Source organism: Vipera berus, assembly GCF_964194415.1.
Source record: "Vipera berus genome assembly, chromosome: 1".
In the NCBI taxonomy this organism is placed as follows: Eukaryota; Metazoa; Chordata; class Lepidosauria; order Squamata; family Viperidae; genus Vipera; species Vipera berus.
The window spans coordinates 317,452,990-317,477,285 of NC_138202.1; the positions used below are offsets into that span (position 1 = coordinate 317,452,990).

General features: G+C 39.6%; 1 protein-coding gene across 1 annotated transcript in view; it reads left to right on the top strand.

Annotated features, from left to right (window-relative positions):
* CAMKMT (calmodulin-lysine N-methyltransferase) overlaps positions 1 to 24,296 on the top strand; it is a 279,828-nt gene that overhangs the window by 252,006 nt on the left and 3,526 nt on the right. Inside the window, exons 9-10 of the mRNA XM_081315306.1 lie at positions 5,052 to 5,115; positions 16,326 to 16,457. Coding sequence (XP_081171432.1) covers positions 5,052 to 5,115; positions 16,326 to 16,457 — 196 coding nt within the window. The remainder of the gene's footprint in view (positions 1 to 5,051; positions 5,116 to 16,325; positions 16,458 to 24,296) is intronic.

Here is a 24,296-nt window from a genome sequence, read left to right on the forward strand (position 1 = left end):
GTTTTCATTATTGTTGTGCTCTATTTCTGTAGAGATGTAGTTATTCCTTATATAGAGGGCAACTCCACCTCCTCTTTTATTTGGTCTGTTTCTTTTAAATAACTTAAATCCCTCTAGCTGTGTGTTCCATTTGTGGGTTTCATCCCACCATGTTTCCGTAATGGCAACAATGTCATATCTGCCCTCATTAACCTGAATTTCTAGTTCACCCTGTTTGCTGTTCATACTCTGTGCATTGGTGTATAGACATTTGAGTCCTTTATGTCTGACCCTGTGTTTACTTTCTACATAACCTGTGTGGTGCCTGCATTCCCCTATTGTCTTACCACCTATTTGGTTAGTGCACTTTGTGTGGCACTCACTAATAGAAGCTTGATTTTGCTTGACAGCAAGGTTGATATTCTTGTCCACACACACATCTATGTTACATGCATTGATAGCCCTATAATTTTTAGATTGGCAGGGACAGGGATGTTCTATATCAATTAACTCAGTGTCCCCGCTGTTTAGTTTAAATATACCTCCAGAAAATCTGTGAATTTATAGCCGAGTAACTCAGTCCCTTTCTTTGAAGGATGCAAACCATCTCTTTTGTACATTTTTTCATTGGACCAGCTACAGACATCGTGACTAATATATCCAAAGCCTTCCCCTTTACACCACTCCTTTAGCCACATATTGAATTGTGTTATATGCTGGCCTTTTCCATTTTGCTCCTTATACACTGGTAAAACCTCTGAAAAAGTAAACCTACAGTCTATTCTGCTAAGTTCCTGCCCCAAGCTCTGGAAATCATTCTGCACAGAGAGTACATCTTTTTGGGACAGATTGTTAGTGCCAAGATGTACAATAGCCTCCACTTCACAGTCCTTGCTGGCATTCTTGATTATTTTAGAAATATGCTTCTTGTCCCTACTGTCAGTAGCACCTGGAACACACCTGACCTCTTTCGAAACCTCTGTGTCCTTTCCTAAATTTACATCCCTTATAATTGAATCACCAACCAGAAGGTGGATTCTCTTTTTGGATGCCTTTCTGTTCTTGCATGACTGGTGTGTAATACCAGATTCACACTTCTCCCTGTCGAAAACAAGTTTTTCATCTTGGACCACGATACCCTGCTTATTTGAGTTATTATCACAGATACCTTTACCTGTCTCCTTAATGTCCCTATTAAGGTCAGAAAGGGCACTGTATCTGTTGTGCAGGGACACAGTGAAAGCTTTGTGTTTATGGTTCACAGATCTCACCCTGCCAGATCCCACAGTTGTCTACACTGCCCTTCTCCTGCAGGATCTTTGTGGTAGAGGGGGCTGATAGCACGGAGGCTCAGTAGAGTAGAAGGGTTGAACTGGACACCTATTTTCTGCCTGAAGAGCACAGATTACAGACCCTAGATCACAGGTCTGCAACCTGCGGCTCTGGAGCCGCATGCGGCTCTTTCAGCCACCTCCTGCGGCTCCCAGTCTTCTGCTATGTGTAGTCCCCCCCAAAAAAAGTGGGACTAAAAAAGTTCAACCAATCAATTCAAATATGCAGGGTAGGTGCATATCTCGCCTTGGCTCCACTCTTCAGTCAAACCCTGTTCTGCGCATGAGCGCATGTACACGCATGTGTACACATTTTTTGCGGCTCCCAGTTTTTCCTTTTGTGAGGGAACCGGTTCTGAGTGGCTCTTTCACTGTTTCACCCCTGCCCTAGATAAATAATCTGTCCTTGTTGTAGACTAGTGATTTGTTTACAGATAGAACAGTTTCCAAGTTTGAAAAGGGTATTGCGAAAGACAGCTGAAAAACAAGATTAAATAACTTGCAACTAGCTAATCCCTAGTTAGGAAATTTTGTGAGTACTGAATAAAGAATATTCAGAAAAAAATAAAAAAATATTAGAGAAAACTATTTCATAGTATTATATACTTACAACACAAAATAAGATAAAAGGAATCCAGCACTAATTTTTAGGCAGGTTTCTGTGTACAGTTTAAAGCATGTAAGATGGGAAATGGTTTCTTCAGCAATTATATAAAGAATGGTAACTGGAAGCAAAAAAAGATCCATGTTAACTGTTTTATACCATTCATTTATCAAGTTGTAGCCACAACAATCCCGTACCAAATTTCAAACTATCCTGTGAATTTATCTGATACTTTCAGTCATGACTTGACTTACCTGAAGCTGCCAGAACAACTAATCTTTGCCACTGCAGATGAAATGCCCAGAAATTGGGAAAGCATTGACTAGAAGTACATAGGTTCCTCATCTTTTTTCTCTCTGAGTTATTAAATCAGCTGCATTTTTGTACTTCTTAATGGGCTATTGAAATTTGATGTATCTATGGGCAAAGCTAGATGATCACTAGATCATTCAGCTAGAGAAAAGAAGAATTGGGGATACATGATAACACAATTCCAGTATTTGAGAGGCTGCCACAAGGAGGAGGCGATCAATTTATTTTCCAAAGTACCAGAAGGCAAGACAAGAAATAACGGATGGAAACTAATTAAAGAGAAAAGTAACCTGGAATTAAGGAGAAACTTCCTAACAGTGAGGTCAATTAACCAGTGGAACAGCTTGCCTTCAGACGTTGTGGGTGTTTCATCACTAGATGTTTTTAAGAAGAGACTGGACAGCCACTTATCTGAAATGGTATAGGATCTCTTCTTGAGCAGGGGGCTGGACTAGAAGACCTCCAAGGTACCTTCCAGCTCTATTCTGATGAATTAATCACAGTGGCATTTTTCTGCATCAAAACTATTTAAAAAGTGACTACACTAGTTATGAATTTAACATGTATAGATAGCCAAATGTTGAGGTATTTGGTGCAGGTTTTTTTTTAAAGAAAAATGTTAGTTCAATATATTATGCCATATAAACAATGGAGTAATTGTTGGAATCTGAGAATGAAATGGAAACTGTTTTTGTGGCTTTGATTAATGTAAAGGAGAAGGGTTTTTTTAAATGGAGTTTCTGCTAGAAAACAAAATAAATAAAAACAGTGGTATTCTTCCTCAGAAAGTACAGAGCTAATGGGATGGCAAGAGATAAGTACAGATCACATGGGTTTGGGGAAGCAGAGAGTATCACCTGAATTTTAATAGAGGAAGTATCTCTACTTCTTCAATTTTTATATGAATGACAAGTATGCATTTATTTCAGGCATCAGTCCATCCATTTACAGATAGTTCTAGTTTCAAGACTGATTCATGTGAATTCCATTTCTGATTTTCTCTGATAGCTCTCACTGCAGTTAGCACTAACTGCATATTGTTATAAAATGCATGATAGCTACCAAGAACATGCATGGGGTTGCAGAATTTTATAATAATATTTTATTGTTCATTTTGATCACGTTTTTGCATTTGTTTTCATTTTACATAATGTTCTGATTGTGTGGAAATAAGGTCTCCATTTCTCCCCATAATGAATGTGCCTGACAGCTTTTTTGTTTACTGAAGTTATGCAGAACTGCTAATGATGATGAAGAGCAAACTACTCAGATTTGTATCAGAAGCATCATGAATGGTAGCGCTTAGCTATCATATTACATGCACAATACTGAAACTTATTAAATGTAAACAGATATCAGTGCTTCACAAATGCTAGTAATAATTCACAAACAAAATATAAAATATGTAGGTTTCAACATAGAAACCTCCATATAATTATATGCCTCCATATAATTCGTTTTTCTGGGATCTCTTTCACCTAAATGAGCTTCTGCATATGCTTAAACCAAGTCACTTCAGCCATTCTAACTACACTTCTTACTGAAATGGCATAGAGAACAATAGAAGTTACAATTTTGATATTCAGCTAAATTTCAGTTGGTGAGTCTCCTGGGCCAGTGAAAATCACACCACCTTAGGGATATACAAGTTGATGCAAAATCAATTGGTTTTCCTCCCAGTTGAAAGAATAGAGAACTACTCTTTCAGTTGGGAGTAAAACCAATTGATATGTCGCTCCCCTTTTTTCACATTTTGCAGAAAAATTTAACATACCTGTTAGGTTTACCAGATCTGAGGAGCCTGGGAGTGGCATGCCAGAGGTCATATTCCTACAAGTGACATCAGAATAAAAAAATGGGAAAGACAACTAAACTAATTCATAATTAAATGTAATTAAATTAAAGCAATGTATCCCATTAATGTAAGCAATAGCAACATGCATTGTATCATTGCAACATTATAAAGTTACAGAGCTGAATTCTTTGCAGCTCTTGCTGGAATTACCATGGAATCAAATTAGTGCCTCTAACAAATTGATGAGGGGGAAAAATGAATTTTTGTTACACTGCTTGGATAAAAGGTAGTAGAATCTTGTTTAAAATAAGGTTAAATAGATTTATAAAAAGTTTAATTATAACAAGAATGAGACTCATTTCCATGGTAATGCTCAATATACAAAAAAGAATGCTTAAACATACATAAATATATAAATAAGCATATAAGATATAATGGACATATATGAGTTATTCTATCAATGAGGTATCCTTGTTCTCTTTTTAATTATTCTGCAAGCCCCCTGTGGTATTTGGCTAAATAAATTTCACAGTGCCATGTTTATTTTTATTTCTGCCTTCTAGCAACTTGTTTAGTTTTAGACAGATTTTTAATTTTATTTAATATTTCAGCTAAAAAGACTTGTTTGAGAATTAAAAAATGAGTGTACAGAATATATACATATTTTTGGAAATAATCTTTCTATAAAATGCAGAGTACATCCTGTTTTAATATTAATTTCTCCTACAGAAATAGAATGGGATTTATTCATTGTATATTATATTAATTCTGATTGTATAACCCAACTATTTATCTTAAAAGTATTTCAGTTAAAAGCATGTCTTGGTAATCCTTTGGTCTTTAGTTTCAGACAAAAATGGTTGCAAGTTTCAGAATTTGTTTAGAAACCATGAACTGAGAAGAATTTAGATTCAGTTTTTCTTCATAGCAGTGTATAAATATATGTAATTAGCCTTATACTTATCTGCATTAGAATCATTAGAAATGAAACCCCTTTTTAATCTGAATACTGTTCCCTTTTCAATGTCAGCCTGTTTCTGGACCAGTACAGAGCTAGCCTAGTGGATGCAATAAAGAGATTACTTCATCACAGTGTAAGTATGTTTCTATTTTCTCCTGAACATGGGCTTCAGAATAATTAGTCTGTGCACAGTGATTGAGAGAGTAATGGAATGGCAGGATTAACGTCATGTAATACTTTAATACTTATTATGTCCAACTTCAATTGAGTCTTCTAATCTATCAGATTCCTTCCTAATCATAAACTAGAAAACTTCTTATACTTGGCCTTCTGATAAGGAACACAGTGGGAAGTAAAATAAATGAAACCGCTTCAAAGATACTGGGAGATTATTTTTATCAAAGCATTTCTTGAGTATTTCCCTTTGATAACAATGTCTTCATATTAAAGTAAAATTCTGATATTGAAAATTTTTATGTTAGCTTCTGTCGTGTGTAATCCCTTCAATAGTAACCTTTGTAATTATGTATTTATTTGTTACAAAGTGCTATTTTTACTGCAGCTTATACTAAATGAATTGTATAATACAGTAATTTTGTAGGAAGTAAATAAATAATTCTGATATGTTGAAATTTTATTTTATATCAAAACAAACCCCTTAATAACTTCATGACCATATAGATGCAGAAGTTAAAATCTTAACCTGATCTAAAGATGGTTGGAAACAGATTCTGACTGTATGAAACACTTAGCAAATAAATGGATATGAAATATACATCCAGTCTATGCTTAAAAGACGTTCTTCTGCTATTGCCATAATAAAAACAGCCTAACCTTGTCAAAGCCATATTTGTGAAGTGAGGTGAATAACAATAAATTAAAAACATCTTTTTATGAAGCAAGGCATTGCCAATGTCAACCACCAGGTCTAGTATATTATTGTTGTAGTTGTTTGTTGTACAACAACTAAATAATAATAATAGTATTTTTTTAAAAAAAGACTCTCCCAGCTTCTTATTCTTGACCTTCAACAGCTAGGTTGAACAGGAATCCAGAATATATAGAAACGTTAAAAGTCCAAATGCTAAAGGACTGCTTGTTTCAGGGAGAGTAAATTCTGAGCACATATTCTGTAATTCAATAGACAAGAAAATACTCATTCGAGTATTTTCTTGTCTATTGCTCTAATTGAACTTTATTTATATCCTTATCTGGAGATGATGATGATTGCTGTCTGAACTACCAGAAGAATATATGGGTAGTTCTTGGTTAATGACTGCCTCTCTCAGTGACCATTCAAACTTATGATAATGCTGAAAAAATAGATTTATGAACCTAAAGCTATAATACTGTAGCATACCCAGTGCTTTTTTTGTAAAAGAAAAAGGTGCCAGAACTCACACATGTCATACAACCCGCCTTGCCTACCATACAAGGTTCCATCCAAAAAAGGTGCCGGAACTCCGTTCTGAGCGTTCTATGACAAAAAAAGCCCTGAGCATACCTATGGTTATAGGTTCGTGATTTGGGTACTTAGCAACCAGCGCACATTTACAGTGGTTGCAGCATCCCACAGTAATGTGATTGCCATTTACAACTTTCACAGCTAGCTTCCAACAAACAAAATCATTGGGGAAGCCTGCAGTAAGTCGCAAGTTCTAGTTACATGACATTGGGCTCAATGACTGCATTTAATGACCTCAATAGAAGTGACAGAAGTTGGAAAATTATTTTCTTTTCTTTTAGGGAACTGCCTGTTAATCGCTTTTCAATTGTTTCTTCTGTTTCAAAAGAGCAGAGCCAAATTTTCAAATAAAAATAGGAAGTAAGGAATAAATAGTCAAAAGCTTTTAGTCCACAAGTTTTTTTTTAAAGGAATAAAGTTCTAGTTGAAGTCCAATTCATTTTTTTTCAATGTTTCTTTTTTAAACATCCCTGGAGGTTCAATCGCTGCTGATTCTGAAAGGAGGGTTGAAATCCCCCCTCCCTCTCTGCAGGGAAGAAGGTACTTAGCAGCTTATTTAGGTGAAAAAAGGAAGATTGGAGTATAAGAGAGGTTGATCTTACCTGGTCTCTTCCACGCTGCTTTAAAGTTGTCTGGTAGTAAGTGTGTCTTCGGCTGTCTGCAGCCTAATGACTGGCCGTATTGCTATGGCCAGTCTTTCGTTCGCCAGTTCAAAGGGAATGCATGCACTAATGGGGGAGTTGTGCACCCCCCTGGTTTTTCTGCAAAAGCCCCTTCTTTCTGGTTGCCCCTCCAGGGTGACTCTTCAGCCCTTTTAGGACCCCCCCCCCAGCGATGCAAAACTGGATGTGGAAGACGAGAGCCATCCTCCAGACGTCCATAACGGCAGCATTGGCAAACCGGAAGCAAACATGGTCACATGTTTCACTTAATGACAATGCTACTTAGTGACAAGGTTGGTGGTCTGAATTGAAGATTTAAACTTCAATCTCCCACTGAACTTAGAAATAATTATTTCTGACTCAAAAAATAGTATTGTTTTCTGAACAGCTCATTATAGTGCAAGTCCTTGGCAGATGCATATAGAGCTGATAGAGTAATTTTGACATATTTGTATTGCAGAGTTTTACATTTGACAGGTCACTGAGAACTCCCTTCAAGTGGAAATTCTTGATCTCCTGAGCAGTATATCCTAAACCTTTTTGCTACCATCCATCCTTGTAGAAAATCCAGGTCCTATAATCTGTGCACTGAGAATTCGTCTGTGACATCTCAGGCTAGCCAAACGATTCTCCCTATTGTTTGACAAAAGGCTATTCATTTCACAGAGGGCATAAAAACAGTGATTTTATTAACATTTAGTTCTGAGCATTAGTGAGATATCTGCCTGTCCTCAACTTGTGTTTTTCTACTATATCCGAGAATGAGCCAAAATGTATTACATATACAATATTACAGTGTAATTTTATGTTTGAAGAAAACTTGAAGTTTTCTCTAGAACACCTAAATCTTTTCATTTTCTAGAATTATTCTTTATAGAACTATATCTTCCTCAGTAATCACTCCTGAAAAATTAATACTGCATTTGTGTTTTCCCAAAATGAATTTCATTTTGCCACTGTAACCTTCTGTTCATTTTTATATGATTTTTTATGCCACTTTCCCTAAGTGAACAGTTCAGTGCTTGCTATGCCCTTGCTTCAGGGACAATATGCTGATAGCACAGGATTTATATTAGATCCTCCATTTCCAGAGCAATCTCCAGGAAGATAGGAATGCCACCATCCCTTTGCATATGTCTCTAAATGTCCAGTTTTATAGGATTCTCCTAGGATTTTAGCAATAAATAAGACCCAAATAATTTTGTAATACAAGCAATAATGGTGATCAAAATTCAAAAACTGTGCAATTTATGCAGCCATACCAGAATGATTAATCATATTAAACTTGGAAATCCAATGCAAATAGAATAGTCAAAGTTTGATTAGCTGGAAGAGTAGGTTTATATTGAACTGAGCAAAAATCTTGTTAGAAGGCAGTGTTTTTCAAACCAGCTACCTTCAGATAAAAATTTTCAGAATGATTTTATCTCTCAGAAAAACAAATGGGCTCTGCAAAAGGCCTGGATGAATGGCACAGAGTGTATTTAGCTAAATGAAAGCACTTTCCAAGTAAATTATTTGAGAGTTTGTTTTAGAATGCAGCAACAATCTTTGGTGGCTTTTATGCAGTACTAACCTAGCAAGATTTATTTATTTAGAGATGATATAATTTTTAGGAGCTAAGATTTTGCCATGTAAGTGAGGTATAGTATTTAAAATTATACTTTAAAAATATAAAATCATTTGTATTAAGAAAAGTCCATGGCATACAGCACAGGAACCTATAACATTCCATATAAAGTGGTTGTATGTAACACCCTATTGAAGATATAAATCTTCTCCCATAATTGCACAATGCTTAATTATGTATTCTGTTCATTCTTTTTGCATTAATTTGCTTTTTACCAGTTTAAAAGTCATGGGGCCGGCTGGTCTTTTGGTAGAATAGAATAGAATAGAATAGAATAGAATAGAATAGAATAGAATAGAATAGAATAGAATAGAATAGAATAGAATAGAATATTAACTTTGTTCTCACTTTGAATGTACACTAATCAGCACACATTAAAATGAAATTTTGTTGCATCTCAAAGGGTCACCACCTCCAATATACACTACATAAATATGACAAAAATAAATAAATACAAAATTATGTATATACCCACATACAGTCATGGCCGAAATTGTTGGCACCCCAGAAATTTTTCCAGAAAATCAAGTATTTCTCACAGAAAAGTATTGCAGGAACACATGTTTTGCTATACACAGGTTTATTCCCTTTGTGTGTATTGGAACACAACAAAAAAGGGAGGAAAAAAAGCAAATTGGACATAATGTCAAACAAAACTCCAAAAATGGGCTGGACAAAATTATTGGCACCCTTTCAAAATTGTGGAAAAATAAGATTGTTTCAAGCATGTGATGCTCCTTTAAACTCACCTGGGGCAAGTAAAAGGTGTGGGCAATATAAAAATCACACCTGAAAGCAGATAAAAAGGAGAGAAGTTCACTTAGTCTTTGCATTGTGTGTCTGTGTGTGCCACACGAAGCATGGACAACAGAAAGAGGAGAAGAGAACTGTCTTGAGGATTTTGAGAACCAAAATTGTGGACAAATATCAACAATCTCAAGGTTACAAGTCCATCTCCAGAGATCTAGATTTGCCTTTGTCCACAGTGCGCAACATTATCAAGAAGTTTGCAACCCATGGCACTGTAGCGAATCTCCCTGGTCGTGGACAAAAGAGAAAAATTGATGAAAGGTTGCAATGCAGGATAGTCCGGATGGTGGATAAGCAGCCCCAAACAAGTTCCAAAGGAATGCAAGCTGTCCTGCAGGCTCAGGGAGCATCAGTGTCAGCGCAAACTATCCGTCGACATTTAAATGAAATGAAACGCTATGGCAGGAGACCCAGGAGGACCCCACTGCTGACACAGAGACATAAAAAAAGCAAGATTACAGTTTGCCAAAATGTACTTGAGTAAGCCAAAATCCTTCTGGGAAAAGGTCTTGTGGACAGATGAGACCAAGATAGAGCTTTTTGGTAAAGCACATCATTCTACTGTTTACCGAAAACGAAATGAGGCCTACAAAGAAAAGAACACAGTACCTACAGTGAAATATGGTGGAGGTTCAATGATGTTTTGGGGTTGTTTTGCTGCCTCTGGCACTGGGTGCCTTGAATGTGTGCAAGGCATCATGAAATCTGAGGATTACCAAAGGATTTTGGGTAGCACTGTAGAGCCCAGTGTCAGAAAGCTGGGTTTGCGTCCGAGATCTTGGGTCTTCCAGCAGGACAATGACCCCAAACATACGTCGAAAAGCACCCAGAAATGGATGGCAAGAAAGCGCTGGAGAGTTCTGAAGTGGCCAGCAATGAGTCCAGATCTGAATCCCATTGAACACCTGTGGAGAGATCTTAAAATTTAATTTAATTTAATTTAATTTATTAATATTTCTATACCGCCCTTCTCCCGGAGGACTCAGGGCGGTGTACAGGGCAAGAATAAAACACAGAAATTTACAAAAACTAAAAGATAATTAAATGCATGCCCGATTAAAATACAATTGATACATAGTAAAAACCCCAATAAAAATGATAAAAAACCCCACCAATCCCCCCTCAGGCCAGGCCGGCTTGCTCGAACAAGTATGTTTTCAGATCGCGGCGAAAGGAGCGCAGATCGGGCGCCGTCCGGAGCTCAACCGGTAACTGGTTCCATAGCTCCGGGGCGCCCACAGAGAAGGATCTCCCCCTGGGGGCCACCAGTCGGCATTCTCTGACCGGTGGCACCCTGAGGAGGCCCTCTCTGTGGGAACGCACAGGGCGCAGGGAGCTTGATGCCGGCAGCAGATGTTCCCCGAGGTACTCCGGCCCCATGCCATGGAGGGCTTTGAACACCATTACTAGCACCTTGAATCTCACCCGGAAGACAACTGGCAACCAATGCAGCTCACGGAGCAGAGGTGTCACATGGGAGTATCGGGAGACTCCCAACACAACCCTCGCGGCTGCATTCTGTACCAGTTGGAGCCTCCGGGTGGTCCTCAAGGGAAGCCCCATGTAGAGAGCGTTGCAGTAGTCTAGACGAGAGGTCACGAGCGCGTGAGTGACCGTGCATAAATCATCCCGGCTTAGATAGGGCCGCAACTGGCGCACCAGGCGAACCTGGGCGAAAGCCCCCCTAGTCACAGCCACCATGTGATCTTCCAAGGTAAGCCGCGAATCTAGGAGGACTCCCAAGTTGCGAGCCCTATCTACGGGGGGTAATAATTCACCCCCCATAGAAAGAGATGGAATATCCGAATAGACCCGGGATGAAGGTATGCAAAGCCACTCGGTCTTGTCGGGGTTGAGTTGAAGTCTGTTCCTCCCCATCCAGACCCGAACCGCCTCCAGGCAACGGGACATCACGTTGAGGGCATCACTGGGGTGGTTTGGGGTAGAAAGAAAAAGCTGGGTATCATCAGCGTACTGATGATACCCAACTCCAAAGCCACGAATGATCTCACCCAGCGGTTTCATATAGATGTTGAACAGGAGAGGCGAGAGGACCGACCCCTGAGGAACTCCACAAACGAGAGACCTCGCGGTCGACCTCTGCCCTCCTGTCAACACCGACTGCGAGCGTCCCTGGAGTTAGGAGGAGAACCACTGTAAAACCGTGCCTCCCACTCCCAATCCCCTGAGACGCCGCAGCAGGATACCATGGTCGATGGTATCGAAAGCCGCTGAGAGGTCTAATAGGACTAGAACAGAGGAATGACCCCTGTCCCGAGCCCTCCAGAGATCATTCACCAGCGCGACCAATGCCGTCTCCGTGCTGTGCCCGGGCCTGAAACCCGATTGGTACGGGTCTAGATAATCCGCTTCATCCAGGACCAAAGGGAGCTGATGCGCCACCACACTCTCAACAACCTTCGCAAGAAAGCGAAGGTTGGAGACCGGACTAAAGTTGTTCAATACAGCTGGGTCCAAGGCAGGCTTCTTGAGGAGGGGCCTTACCACCGCCTCTTTCAAGATGGCAGGGAAGCTGCCCTCACTCAAAGAAGCTGATATAACTGCCTGGAACCAGCTGCGTGTCCTCTCCCGGGCTGCATAAACCAGCCAGGAAGGGCACGGGTCCAATAAACATGTGGTGGAGCTCAGTCTCCCCATAATCCTGTCCACTTCCTCCGGAGTTACAGAATCAAACTCCTCCCAAGTGATATCGACAAGACCACCCGCGTCCTGATCGCCAGACTCTGCCCAGTCAGAGTCCAGACCGGTCCGAATCCGAGTGATTTTGTCCGACAGATAATTGTTAAACTCCTCGGCACGACCCTGCAAGGGTTCCTCCCTCACCTCCTGATTAAGGAGGGAGCGAGTCACCCTAAACAGAGCGGCCGGGCAATTATCTGCGGACGCGATAAGGGTAGCGAAGTGATTAGACCTCGCCACCCTTATCGCAGCGAGATAAGACCTAATATGGGTTCTTAGTCGCAATCGGTCGGATTCGGATCGGCTGGACCTCCAACCGCTCTCTAGGCCCCGTCTCCGGCGCTTCATCTCCCGGAGCTCCGCGGAGAACCATGGAGCTCGACGGGATCTGCATCGGGTCAGGGGCCGCAAGGGTACAACTCGGTCAAGAGCCTCAGTGGCTGCCCTTTCCCAAGCTTCCACTAAGGCATCTGCCGAGCTGTGAGTGGGGGAGGCAGGTGGGGACCCCAGCGCTGCCTGGAATCTCGTGGAATCCATTAAGCGTCTGGGGCGGTACCATCTAACTGGTTCCACACACCCACGGCGGGGGGTGGCAAAACGGAAGACCAGCCGCAGGAGATGATGATCGGTCCATGACAGGGGCATAATAATTGGAGAGCCCCCACCAAGGTCATCTAACCACCAACCAGATAAGAAAACTAGGTCAAGGGTGTGGCCTCCCTCATGAGTCGGTCCTGAAATTACTTGCGTCAGGTCCATGGCCGTCATGGAAGCCATGAACTCCCGAGCCAACTCAGATGATCCTCCCAGAGATGGTAGATTGAAGTCCCCCAAAACTATAAGTTTCGGGAACTCAACCACCAACCCAGAGAGGACATCGAGAAGCTCAGGCAGGGCTGCTGCTGCGTGACTAGGCGAAAGGTACACCAGCAGCAAGCCCAACTGCGCACCAGGGCCGCATCTCAAGAAGAGAGACTCACACCCGACTATCTGCGGAACGGTGGCCTCCCGCGGAGCTAAGGTCTCCCTCATAACAACAGCCACTCCCCCACCCCTACCCTGAGCCCGAGGCCGGTGTAGCACCCGGAAACCTGGTGGGCAAAGATCAGCCAGAGGAATACCGCCCTCTGGGCCCAACCAAGTCTCCGTGATGCAAGCCAGGTCCGCCTGCTCACCCTCAACCAAGTCACGGATGCTGTTGGGAAAAGGCACCCTTCCAATAAGAGAGACCTGGAGCAGTTTGCAAAGGAAGAGTGGTCCAAAATTCTGGGTGAGAGGTGTAAGAAGCTTATTGATGGTTATAGGAAGCGACTGAATTCAGTTATTTTTTCCAAAGGGTGTACAACCAAATATTAAGTTAAGGGTGCCAATAATTTTGTCCAGCCTGTTTTTGGAGTTTTGTTTGACATTTTGTCCAATTTGCTTTTTTTCCTCCCTTTTTTGTTGTGTTCCAATATACACAAAGGGAATAAACCTGTGTATAGCAAAACATGTGTTCCTGCAATACTTTTCTGTGAGAAATACTTGATTTTCTGGAAAAATTTCTGGGGTGCCAACAATTTCGGCCATGACTGTATATTATATGACACAGAGAAACAACAGTCTAATTTGGGTTATGTATACATGTGCATAGTGAGAAAAACGAATGGTAAAAGAGATAGGAAAATAACAACAGCAATAGCACTTCTAGGCAGTTTACAGAGTAGCTTTCTCTCCCCCGACCAACAATCTGGGTCCTCATTTTACCAACCTAGGAAGGATGGAAGGCTGAGTCAACCTTGAGCCAGTCAGGATCAATCTGCTGGCAGTCAGCAGAATTATCCTCCAATACTGCCTTCTAACCACTGTACCACCACAGCTCTTAAGATACAGTATTTGATAGTAAATTGCCAATAGTTCAAATATACCTCACAAACTACACTGCAGAATGCCTAACATGCAGGATCCAATCTGGGTCAGTCACCAAGACCAGTGGTTTTGTCTTCCAAGCTTTCAGATTCATACTGGAGCCGATCTTCAGCAAACTTCTTTCTAGCAGAGTGTGTTTTTGGGCTGTTCTGTATGTGATGTTTATATGGTGCCTGTTGTACGTGGCTTTTTAGATGTTGATTGGGGTGTTGATGGCTGGCTATTAAGCCCTTCTGCTTGCCCAGTATTTGCTTCAGTATTCCTAAATCTAATACAGAACACTTAACCAAAAATATATTTATCTACATAGGCTGGAGTCAATATTAACTAAAACTTTTCTTGGGTTTAGAAAATCTACTTCACTTTGACAAGGAATTGAGTATCTTTTTATTCTACGTCGGAGAATTAAGATTTGGAGCCATAATTGTTAAAGTGCCCTATTTTATTTTTATGAAACCTCTGTATCTTTCTGAGGTTCAGCCATATTTATTCATGTGAACACCTAGAGTCTGCATGGGGTACATGCAAGTTAGCAAACCAGGGAGAGGAGATGCTTATTGATTCAAAAGCTTAATATGCCCTATTTCTTTGCTTTCTTAGCAGAAATCAGTTGGCAACCCCAAACTTGATGTTTCACAATTTGTTGCCAAGTTTCAGTGATACAATCCTGGGGGTCCTGGGACTTGTAAAACTGATTTGAGAGCTGCTTGGAGCACAAGAATTGCCACCCATGGTCTATATGAACCCAGTGAAAACAATGTGCATTCTTCTGTTGACTTATAATTCCTGCCTTTGAATTCAGTGATGATTTTTTAAAAAGCTTTTTGCGGGGGTTTTCTTACTGCATTATGAATCTATTATTTCTCCATAATGGAACACTTCATAGCAAAATGCATCAATAGGGAGACTTGCATTTTCTTGGTGCATTAAAGAGCACGGCTAAATACAAGTTGAACCCTTTATCAATATTGTTTTATTATGAAAAAATATATTGAAGCTTTTTTTCCCCCATGAGACAACTGGACTTTCTTCTTTTTCTTTGAAGACATTTCGCTTCTCATCCAAGAAGCTTCTTCAGCTCTTACTGGATAAGAAACGAAACGTCTTCAAAGTAAAACAAGGAAGTCCAGTTGCCTCATGAAAAACAAAAGCACCTTTGGAACAACCATGACCTGGATGTCTGAGAATCTCCATAGATATATTGAAGCAGTAGAAACAGATATAGAATGGTTAAATTCATTGGATTAAATCCCAAATTTATGCCAAGAGAAGGATGCTCTGATCATGGGTTTTTCTACATTCTCTATTCCAGACATGTCAAACACAAGGCCCGGGGGCCGGATGCGGCCCACGAAGTGGTTTCATGTGGCCCGCGAAGCCATCCTGGAAACAGTGAGGGAACGGCCCCCACTGCCTTGGCCCTGACCCAGAGACCCTCCTCCTGCCAGAGACCCTCAGATCTGTCCCACTCCTGCCCAGGCCCCCATAGGCACCCTTGATGCGAACGATGTAGAGCTGGCCACGCCCACCCAGTAGGCCATACACACTCTAGCCACGCCCACCCAGTAGGCCACGCCCACCCAGACCACACCCACCCGGCCCCTTGAGGGCAACCGCAATGCTGATGCGGCCCTCAATGAAATTGAGTTTGACACCCCTGCTCTATTCCTTTCCAGTTCTGATAAAACTGTCAGAAATATTCGGGGTCCACAGCTCCTCTGTTCCTCATCCAAGATATTTTTTGTAATTCCCACAAACACTAGAAATATTTTCTGGTAGCTGTAATGGAAGGAGAAGTGTAGAAAATTCAATGTGAAACATGTCCCATTTATACAGTTTTACATGCAACACCATTTGTACAGTTACCTCAATTCTAACAAAAATTAAATATGACTATGGATCAATTTTCTTTACAGCCTATAGTGTTTCTCTTTAGCAACTTGATTTAATAGAATAATTGGACAAAATTCTGTGGAAAAGATGAAATAAATTTGGTAACAGTCAAGTGTAATTATTCATGTTTGGTGAAATTTACTTTCTAGCATATTTTTCAAGATTTTCCTGTTCCTATTTTTTATACCATTGTTCATTTTAATAATGTGTTAACAATTTTATCAATGTTATGTTACAATTTAAATAAAAACAAATAAATGTTCTTAATGTTTTAGGGGAAAGCTCTGGTATTTGCTCCACTTAGAGGAGATACTCTAAACCAGTTCTGCAGTCTAGCTGAAAAGGCTGGTTTTTCTATCCAAAGACATGAAAATTATGATGAACACATCTCAAACTTCCATTCCAAGGTTAGTTTTCTGTTCATGGTAGATAACACTTTAATCCACATTGCATTTTGAAGAGATCATGGTTCTTTTGGCAGGTAACCTAAATATTTGATTAAAGTACTCATAGGTATGCTGCTTCTAAATAGCTATTTTTTTGTATCTGATTATTTTGTGTGGAAGAGCCATCCTTTATCTTTGCATATCTAGAAGACCTTTACAGAGGCTTGGCTTCACCATTTCCTCAGAATTAATCTGTTCATTCATAGGGATCTAATTCAAAACATTCAGGTGTTTAATTTTGTTCATCTCATGCGTATCTATTAAAAACAACTATATATATTTGAGCCTGAAGCTTATGGCAATTAATTTTACTGATTATTATTATTATTATTATTATTATTATTATTATTATTATTATTATTATTATTATTATTATTATTATTATTATTATTATTATTATTATTAATTTTATTTATATACCGCCCTTCTCCCGGAGGACTCAGGACTCAAAAAATGTGAAATTAATTAGGAGGTGAATGTCTAATTGTGTCATATCATATTTTAAATTCACATTTGATTTATCGGTGGGTCAAATGGTAGCTTCAGATGGAATGATCTGACACAGAATGTTCAGGTTATGAGGCTATCTGTGTCTGATCTCTATATTACAATAGTCAACCAAAAGCACTTATCTAAATATGATTTTAAGCTTGTTTTCTTAAAGTGATTGTTCTCATTGTCTTCTTTTATTACATTTAGTGTAATAAAAGTATAGTGTTATTTTGCACTGGAGACTTCATACTTCATAAACTTTAAACTTCTTAAATAACTGCTTCAACTCCTGGACCAGGATGGTGATGTTCATTATACTAAAAGGAGAAACAGGAATCAGATATTTTGATTCTAAGCTCTGGAACATTATACATCCAGATATTTTCAAAGGGGCATTTTCAGTAGTGTTTATATTACCTCTAAAGCAGAATCCTACACACAATTGTTTGAAAAATTCTCCTTCCCCTTAAACAATTCAGAGAAATCTTCTATCAGAAATTTTCTGTCAAGGACTATAGTAAAGAATGTTGAAAGTCCATTTGTATCACATGGGTGGGCTCAAAAGCTAAGCAATTTCAGACCTTAATTTTAGTCCAAGTTTTTTCACTGTACTCTTTGAATTTTAATATTATTGAATGTGGTAGCGTACATGGATTCTTTAGTCTAAAGAAACCTACGGATAAATATGAGTGATCAGCAGCAATTACAAAACACCCTAAACTGTAAATTGAACAACCACATTTTAGCCTAGCAATTGTAGATTAGCTAATAGTTCAGCATGTCATGCAAGGCCAGAAGTGTTGGTAAATTAAGTGAACCAAGTTAGACCTGGATAATCATACCATGTAGTGCTATAACTTGGATACACAAAGAAACTGACTGACCATAATTTTAGAAGAGACAGAAGGTGAAAAAATACCCTTCATTTATGAAATGTATTTTCCAGAAGATATACAGTAACTGCTAACTTATACAGAGCTAAGGGAGAATTTAATAAAACCCGTCAATGGCTATTAAGCATAATAGTTAAAAAGAAATCCAGGTTTAAAAAAATACACCAGTTGTGAGTAGATGTTACCTAAGAGACCATTGTTTAATCCAACAAATTTTTATCATGTCACAATCAGGTATCGTCCAGATTAAACAATATATATAGCAGTGAGGAAACTTGAGTCCACCTCTTATTAAACTTTATTTCTTTCTAAACAAGAATTGGAGCTACAAGGATTATATTTCACCATCCTTTTGCTGCACCTCTTTGTCCCATAAATCTCAGTAATTGGGGAGAGGGAATCTGTATTAGGTAATTGGGGACCATATATGGTGCATCCTTATGAATTAGGAGAAAAGTGACTGGGAACCAATGGGACAGAAAATAGAATAGCCAACAGTGAAAGAACTAAGGGCAAAAGCCAAACAAAAAGGCATTCTTTACTTGTATTTGTGTAAACACATACATTTTGTCCTCCATAGCAGGAGTCCCCAACCCCCAGTCCCTGGACTGGCACCGGGCTGTGGTTTGCCAGCAACCGGGCCATGCAAACAAGCTAAGCCCCATCCGTAGGATGCAGGCAGCACACAAAAACGCACCCCTTCCAATCTGCGGAAAAAACTTTCTCCACAGAACCAATCCCTGGTGCCCAAAAGGTTGGGAGATGCTACTCCATAGGATACAATTTTTTATATATGGACTCTGGCTGCTGATTTTCAATGTCAAGTAATAAGACTGTCCTCATCCATGACCTAACAGACCTGACCTGGCATGTATAAAGAAGACTCAAGTCGGAGCAGAGGGGAAGTTCCCTCCTCAGAAATGTGCCTGCCTGGATTTCAAGTGTAGCACTGTCCTGAGTCCAGAGCAAGAGTGGTGCGATAGCAACTGACACCCGTAAGGATATGATGGCTTTCAGGGGCAGCCATCCTTGCGTGATCTTCTAGAGTCCATTGTCTGGCTGGCAACCGAGTCCCAAGGCCTAGAATTCTTGATGACTTCAACTTCTTCCAGGTGGCATTGAGTCTGAGACAGCTCAGAAGTTCATGATCACCATAACAACTATGGACCGGATCCAAATCATCAAGAACATGACACATTAGAAGTTTATTTATTTATTAATCAAATTTGTAGAACTTCCCATCTGGCAAAACATGACTCTAAACAGCATACAACAATTGAACAACAACAAGGCATGTGACTTAAATGCTGCCTGGAATAAGGCATCTGATGAAGACTTTATCTGAGAGGATAAATATTAAGAATAAAAAATAGAAACATAAAATGAGAAATAAGTGTAAAGCACGTAAAAATGCAAGTAGACAAATGCAAGTAGACAAATAGGGACCACTACGGTGGGAAGGTAACAGCGCTCCGTGCGCCTTTGGCATCTAGTCATGCCGGCCACATGACCACAGACACGTCCTTGGACAAGCGCTGGCTCTTCGGCTTTGAAACAGAGATGAGCACCGGCCCCTAGAGTTGGAAACGACTAGCACGCATGTGGGGGGGAACCTTTACCTTACCTTTAGGCTTACAGATTTGGGCCACAAAAATCCAATTAAACATTTCTGTGTCTCTTTGCTGCAAAGAGCCTTGGTGGAGCAGTGGGCTAATGCCTCCTTAAGTAACACCAGCTGCCTGCAATTAGTGCAGGTTCGCATCCCACCAGGCTCAAGGTTGACTCAGCCTTCCATCCTTCCGAGGTAGGTAAAATGAGGACCCAGATTGTTGGGGGCAATTAAGCTGACTTTGTAATAATGCCGCTTGGGGGGTGGTGTATGAAAGCCCTAATAAGCAGGCATATACATAGAATGAAGGCTACTGCTAAGCTTGTAAGCCGCCCTGAGTCTTCGGAGAAGGGCGGGATATAAATGGAATTAAAATAAAATAAAAATAAATTTGTTGTCCATCCAGATTTTTATATTCCAGATCTGAAAACCCTAATGAATGAACAGAATAGTTTTAAATATCTGTGCCTGAATTAAAAACATTGGAAGTGTCTAATTTAAATACCACATCAGAGTAACAAACTGAAATAGTATAGGAATACATCTCTTTTTCCTTCTCTTTTACTCATATACAAGACAATGCCCTCTCTCTAGTATCTTTAGTGTACTGTGTCTCCCTTCAGCTTAGTGCTGTACTGTGCTGTGCATATATTCCAGCCTTGACCAAAAGCATTAGTTAATGTACTATATAAATACTAAACCATAGAATTAGTGTTAATAAGCAATCATTATTTACTAAGCTTGAAAGATATGACCTTCTTGGTCTTCTTTTAGGGAGAGAAAATCCTTGGAAAATTCAGATAATTCCTAGATAATTCCTAGGGTGAACAGATTCTTTAAAAATGTTTTGGGCATCATCCCCCCAAGTCATACTGAAAAACTATTGAGCTGCAGAGAATAGATCAGTCTTTTTCAAGCTTGGCAACTTTAAGATGCGTGGATTTCAACCCCAGAATTTCCCAGTCAGCCTTGGGAGTTAATGTTCATGCATCTTAAAGTTATTAAACTTAAAAACATTGATATAGACACACAAATAACCTGTATACAAAACTGGAAATATTACATATTTGAGAGAATAACTGAACCGTGGCCAGACAGATACCTCCCCTTCAATAAATCTGCAATTATCCAGAGGATTGCAGAGCAATGCATAACTTTCTTGTCCATATATTCTACTTTTTACTCATAGAGTAAGTAAGCACACTAGTTACATTTATATTCCCTCTATGGAGGCTTGCAATTTTCTAGCACACTTAATTAGTATAATAATTAGCGGGTCAGCAAAATACTGTGGTCATAGTATACTTAAATTTCAGTAAGGGGTTTGACAAGGTAGACCACAGCCTACTTCTTGATAAGCTAGAAAAATGTGGGATAGACAGTATCACCACCATGGATAGATGCTGACAAACCATACCAGTGTCCTCAACAGAACTGCATCCACATGGAGGGAAGTATGTGTTGGGGTACCTCAAGGTTCTGTTTTAGGCTCAGTACTCTTTATTATCTTCAGAAATTATCTAGATGAGAAAATAGAAGGGGAACTCATCAAATTTGCAGATGACACTAAGCTGGTTGATTGAAAGGTAGGTTATAATAGTTTCCTTAGCTCTCTCTTTACTTCCTCATTGTATGGCCCAACATCCCAGAGGCACAGCAGTTCACATTCCCCTTTTTTTCTTCTTCCGGGTCTAAGGAATATGGAAGTACAGAGATCCATTTTGGTGCTCAGTTTCCTATTTAAGAGGCAAATTCTTCACTGCTGCTTTACTTAGACTTGGAAGATCAAGAAAATTAGTACAGGATATCACCATAGCTCTGTCATGTTAAGCTTCACATGAGTTCCTTTTCTTTTTTCAATGTTAAACAGCCCCTAAGGCAAAGGGAAGACAGGGAGCTGGCACACAGCCTGTCCTCGCAATGGGCAATTATTTCTTTCTGCTTTACTATGTGTTCAGGTGCTGGCTAAGTGCTGCTCTGTGTTAAAGGCTCAAGAGGTGTTTTTTTTAAAAAAAATTGAATTAAGTCTGTTAGAAGAATTTTGCAACCTCTTCTCCCCTTTTTAAATCATACTCTAAACCATACAATCAGTAATCAAAAGCAGCTGTACAATATTTCATATTGGGGACACTATGTGGGATGCTTAGTAAGAAAACAATTTCCTCAGGCACTTTCTGGCCTTAATGCTATTCTTCATTTGCCTCTGATCAACTCCATGTTTAAAGAACATGACAAAATAATTGTGTTCCAACTATGTTAAATTTTCCCTTGGATAGTGCATAGAAGGGTGGATGGAATCGTATTGTAAAAATACTTTTGAGGAATTACACAAGAAACAAGAACAGGAATGCATTGTGAATTAGGAAGAAAATAGCCACTTGGGCACCAACCATCCTCTTTGGTGCAGAACAAAATAGAAGGCAGTAGGGTGGTGTTTGGTATCAAATTGCTGATAGAAATATTGTTGCATTTCTAGGACAGCAAAAATAGAAGACAGGTGTTCACTTGGTAGCATGTGTCATATGACTAATAATGGGCTGCATTTAATTTGGTGGATCACACATTGAGCTATACCAATTCCCAGTTCCTCCTACAGTATGAGAGGCTCTGAAGAACTGTATCAATCTCAGATGTATTCATTGTTCAGAGCAAGCAAATTCAGTGTCAGCACAGGTATTCTGAAATAGTGGCACCAGAGAATTGTATGACTCTGGCTTCCATGAACATTCCTGCTAGCTTCCACCCATCTCCTTAGTGCCCCATGCAACATATCTCTCAAACACCCAGCATTGTTCCTTGCTGATAATTAAGCAGGTGATACAAAGGGGGACACCTGCTATTTATGGTAGAGAAAACCATTGAAAATACCTAGTCAGGAGAAGCATCCTCTCCAGAGCTCAGATGACTCGATTAAACCCTAATCACAAATAGCTGGATTAGCCACCAGCCCCACCCCACTCCAGGGTAGGAGAGTGGGCTTAAGCAATCCAATGCCATTCACATGCATGGTCTTTTTGTTTTTTTTGAGACTCTGAAATGCTACCCTTTGAGGAAAAAGTACAGGAAAATTCGTGGGCATATATAAATCATAAACCTTATGTTCAGAGATTAATGAATTATGTGTAAACTTATTTACTTTATTAATCAAATTTATATTATCTCTTGTATGAGTCTTGTTTTTTATTCTTCCAGGGTGGCTGAAATGGCAAAAAGGATTAATAACTTAAAAAGAATTAAAATCAGAACATGGGGCCTGCACAATTTTCTCTACCCCTCCAACCCCCCCCCCCAAAAAAAACCCCTTTGGGTATGTGTTTAAACGTCATTTGGAAAAGTTGCTAGGGGTACATTCTTCAGTAAATAGTTCCTTCATAACAGCATAATTGAGTAAACAAGAAAAATGTCTCTTAACTGTCCTCCATTACTGATAAATGCTACTACAGTGATTTTTCACTTATTTATTTTGAACAGTCTCAGTGAATTTCATGCATTTTCCTTCCACATAAAGGATATAGAGTTGCCTTGTGAGTCACTGTGCAGTATACAGTGATTGATTGTTGTATTGATGTATATTTTGGTCAGTAAATTGTGTATAGTTTGAAAGAGCTTGAAACAAAAAAAAGCCACTCCTTTTGGATTAAGATAGAGCAACACAAACAATTACACAGTAAATAACAATAGCATTCAGCAGTTGAGGCAGTACAGCATTGTGCAAGAACGGAAGACGGTTCAGGCAAAGATGTATTGGCTGAAAATAGAGATACTGCAAACTTTATACACTCCTATGATTGGATATCAAACTGTTTTACCCAAGCTCAGTTATAAATATTCCCCATCCTTCTGGCTCAATAGTTAGTTTTCTCCTAAACTGATGATGGCTGATATACCTACTTTTTGGAATTTTCTTCTTTCTTCTTCCGAGGAAATAAAAAAGACAAGGGGGCTTTCCAATTGCTGAGTTGACTATAACCTTCGTTTTTTATTGCTGGATTTATATGAAAAGTTTGGTGGTTAAGTAGGATCATGCCTTCTGGTTGCATATCCAAGCCTCATCTTTCCCTCGGACCTGTTTTCTCCCAAATGAAGGAGAGGCATTTTCCTTTTGGCTCCATGTTATCCTCTTATCCCTACTGTTTTGGAATAGAGCGTAACCAGCTGGAGAACTGTAAGAAGCCTGATAATGCAGCTATTTTCTGCTGTCCCGTCTTAATCTTGTTACACAAATGGTTGTGAAGAGATTCATGAATTTTAATTTTGCCCTCTGCATTAGTGCTTCATGCCACTCATCCACAGCTGCCTTCTATGGCAAGTTATTCACCCCTCCTCTTAGAAGAGGGGGAAAAATTAGTTACAATCTTGACAGTAGTGCAAGTAACAACAATATAAAAAAAAACCCACAGATTTAGGCAACCACCCATGAAGCTGATTAACAGGCAGTGATCAGGAGGAACAGCTTTGCCTCTTAAACTTTTCACCTCTCATTGTTAGCTGTGAAATTTTATTTCCGTTTCAAAAAAACAAGCCTGTAATCAAAACTGGGCCTATACTTTCTGCTTGTGCTTTTGTTAAAAACTATACACACATCCTTTCCCCAGGTTGGGTTTCACAGCGCATCACTCTCACACTAACTTCTGTAATATTTTCTTAATAATTAATACATAAAAAATAAGGAGATGAAGGTTATGCTCCTTTGCCAAATATACATTGTAAACTGGGTATGAAAGATCCAATATTGCCCTTCTCCTGAAATAATTAACAAAAATATAAAGCTGAGGGTAGCATAGATTCATGTTATAACAGGGACAA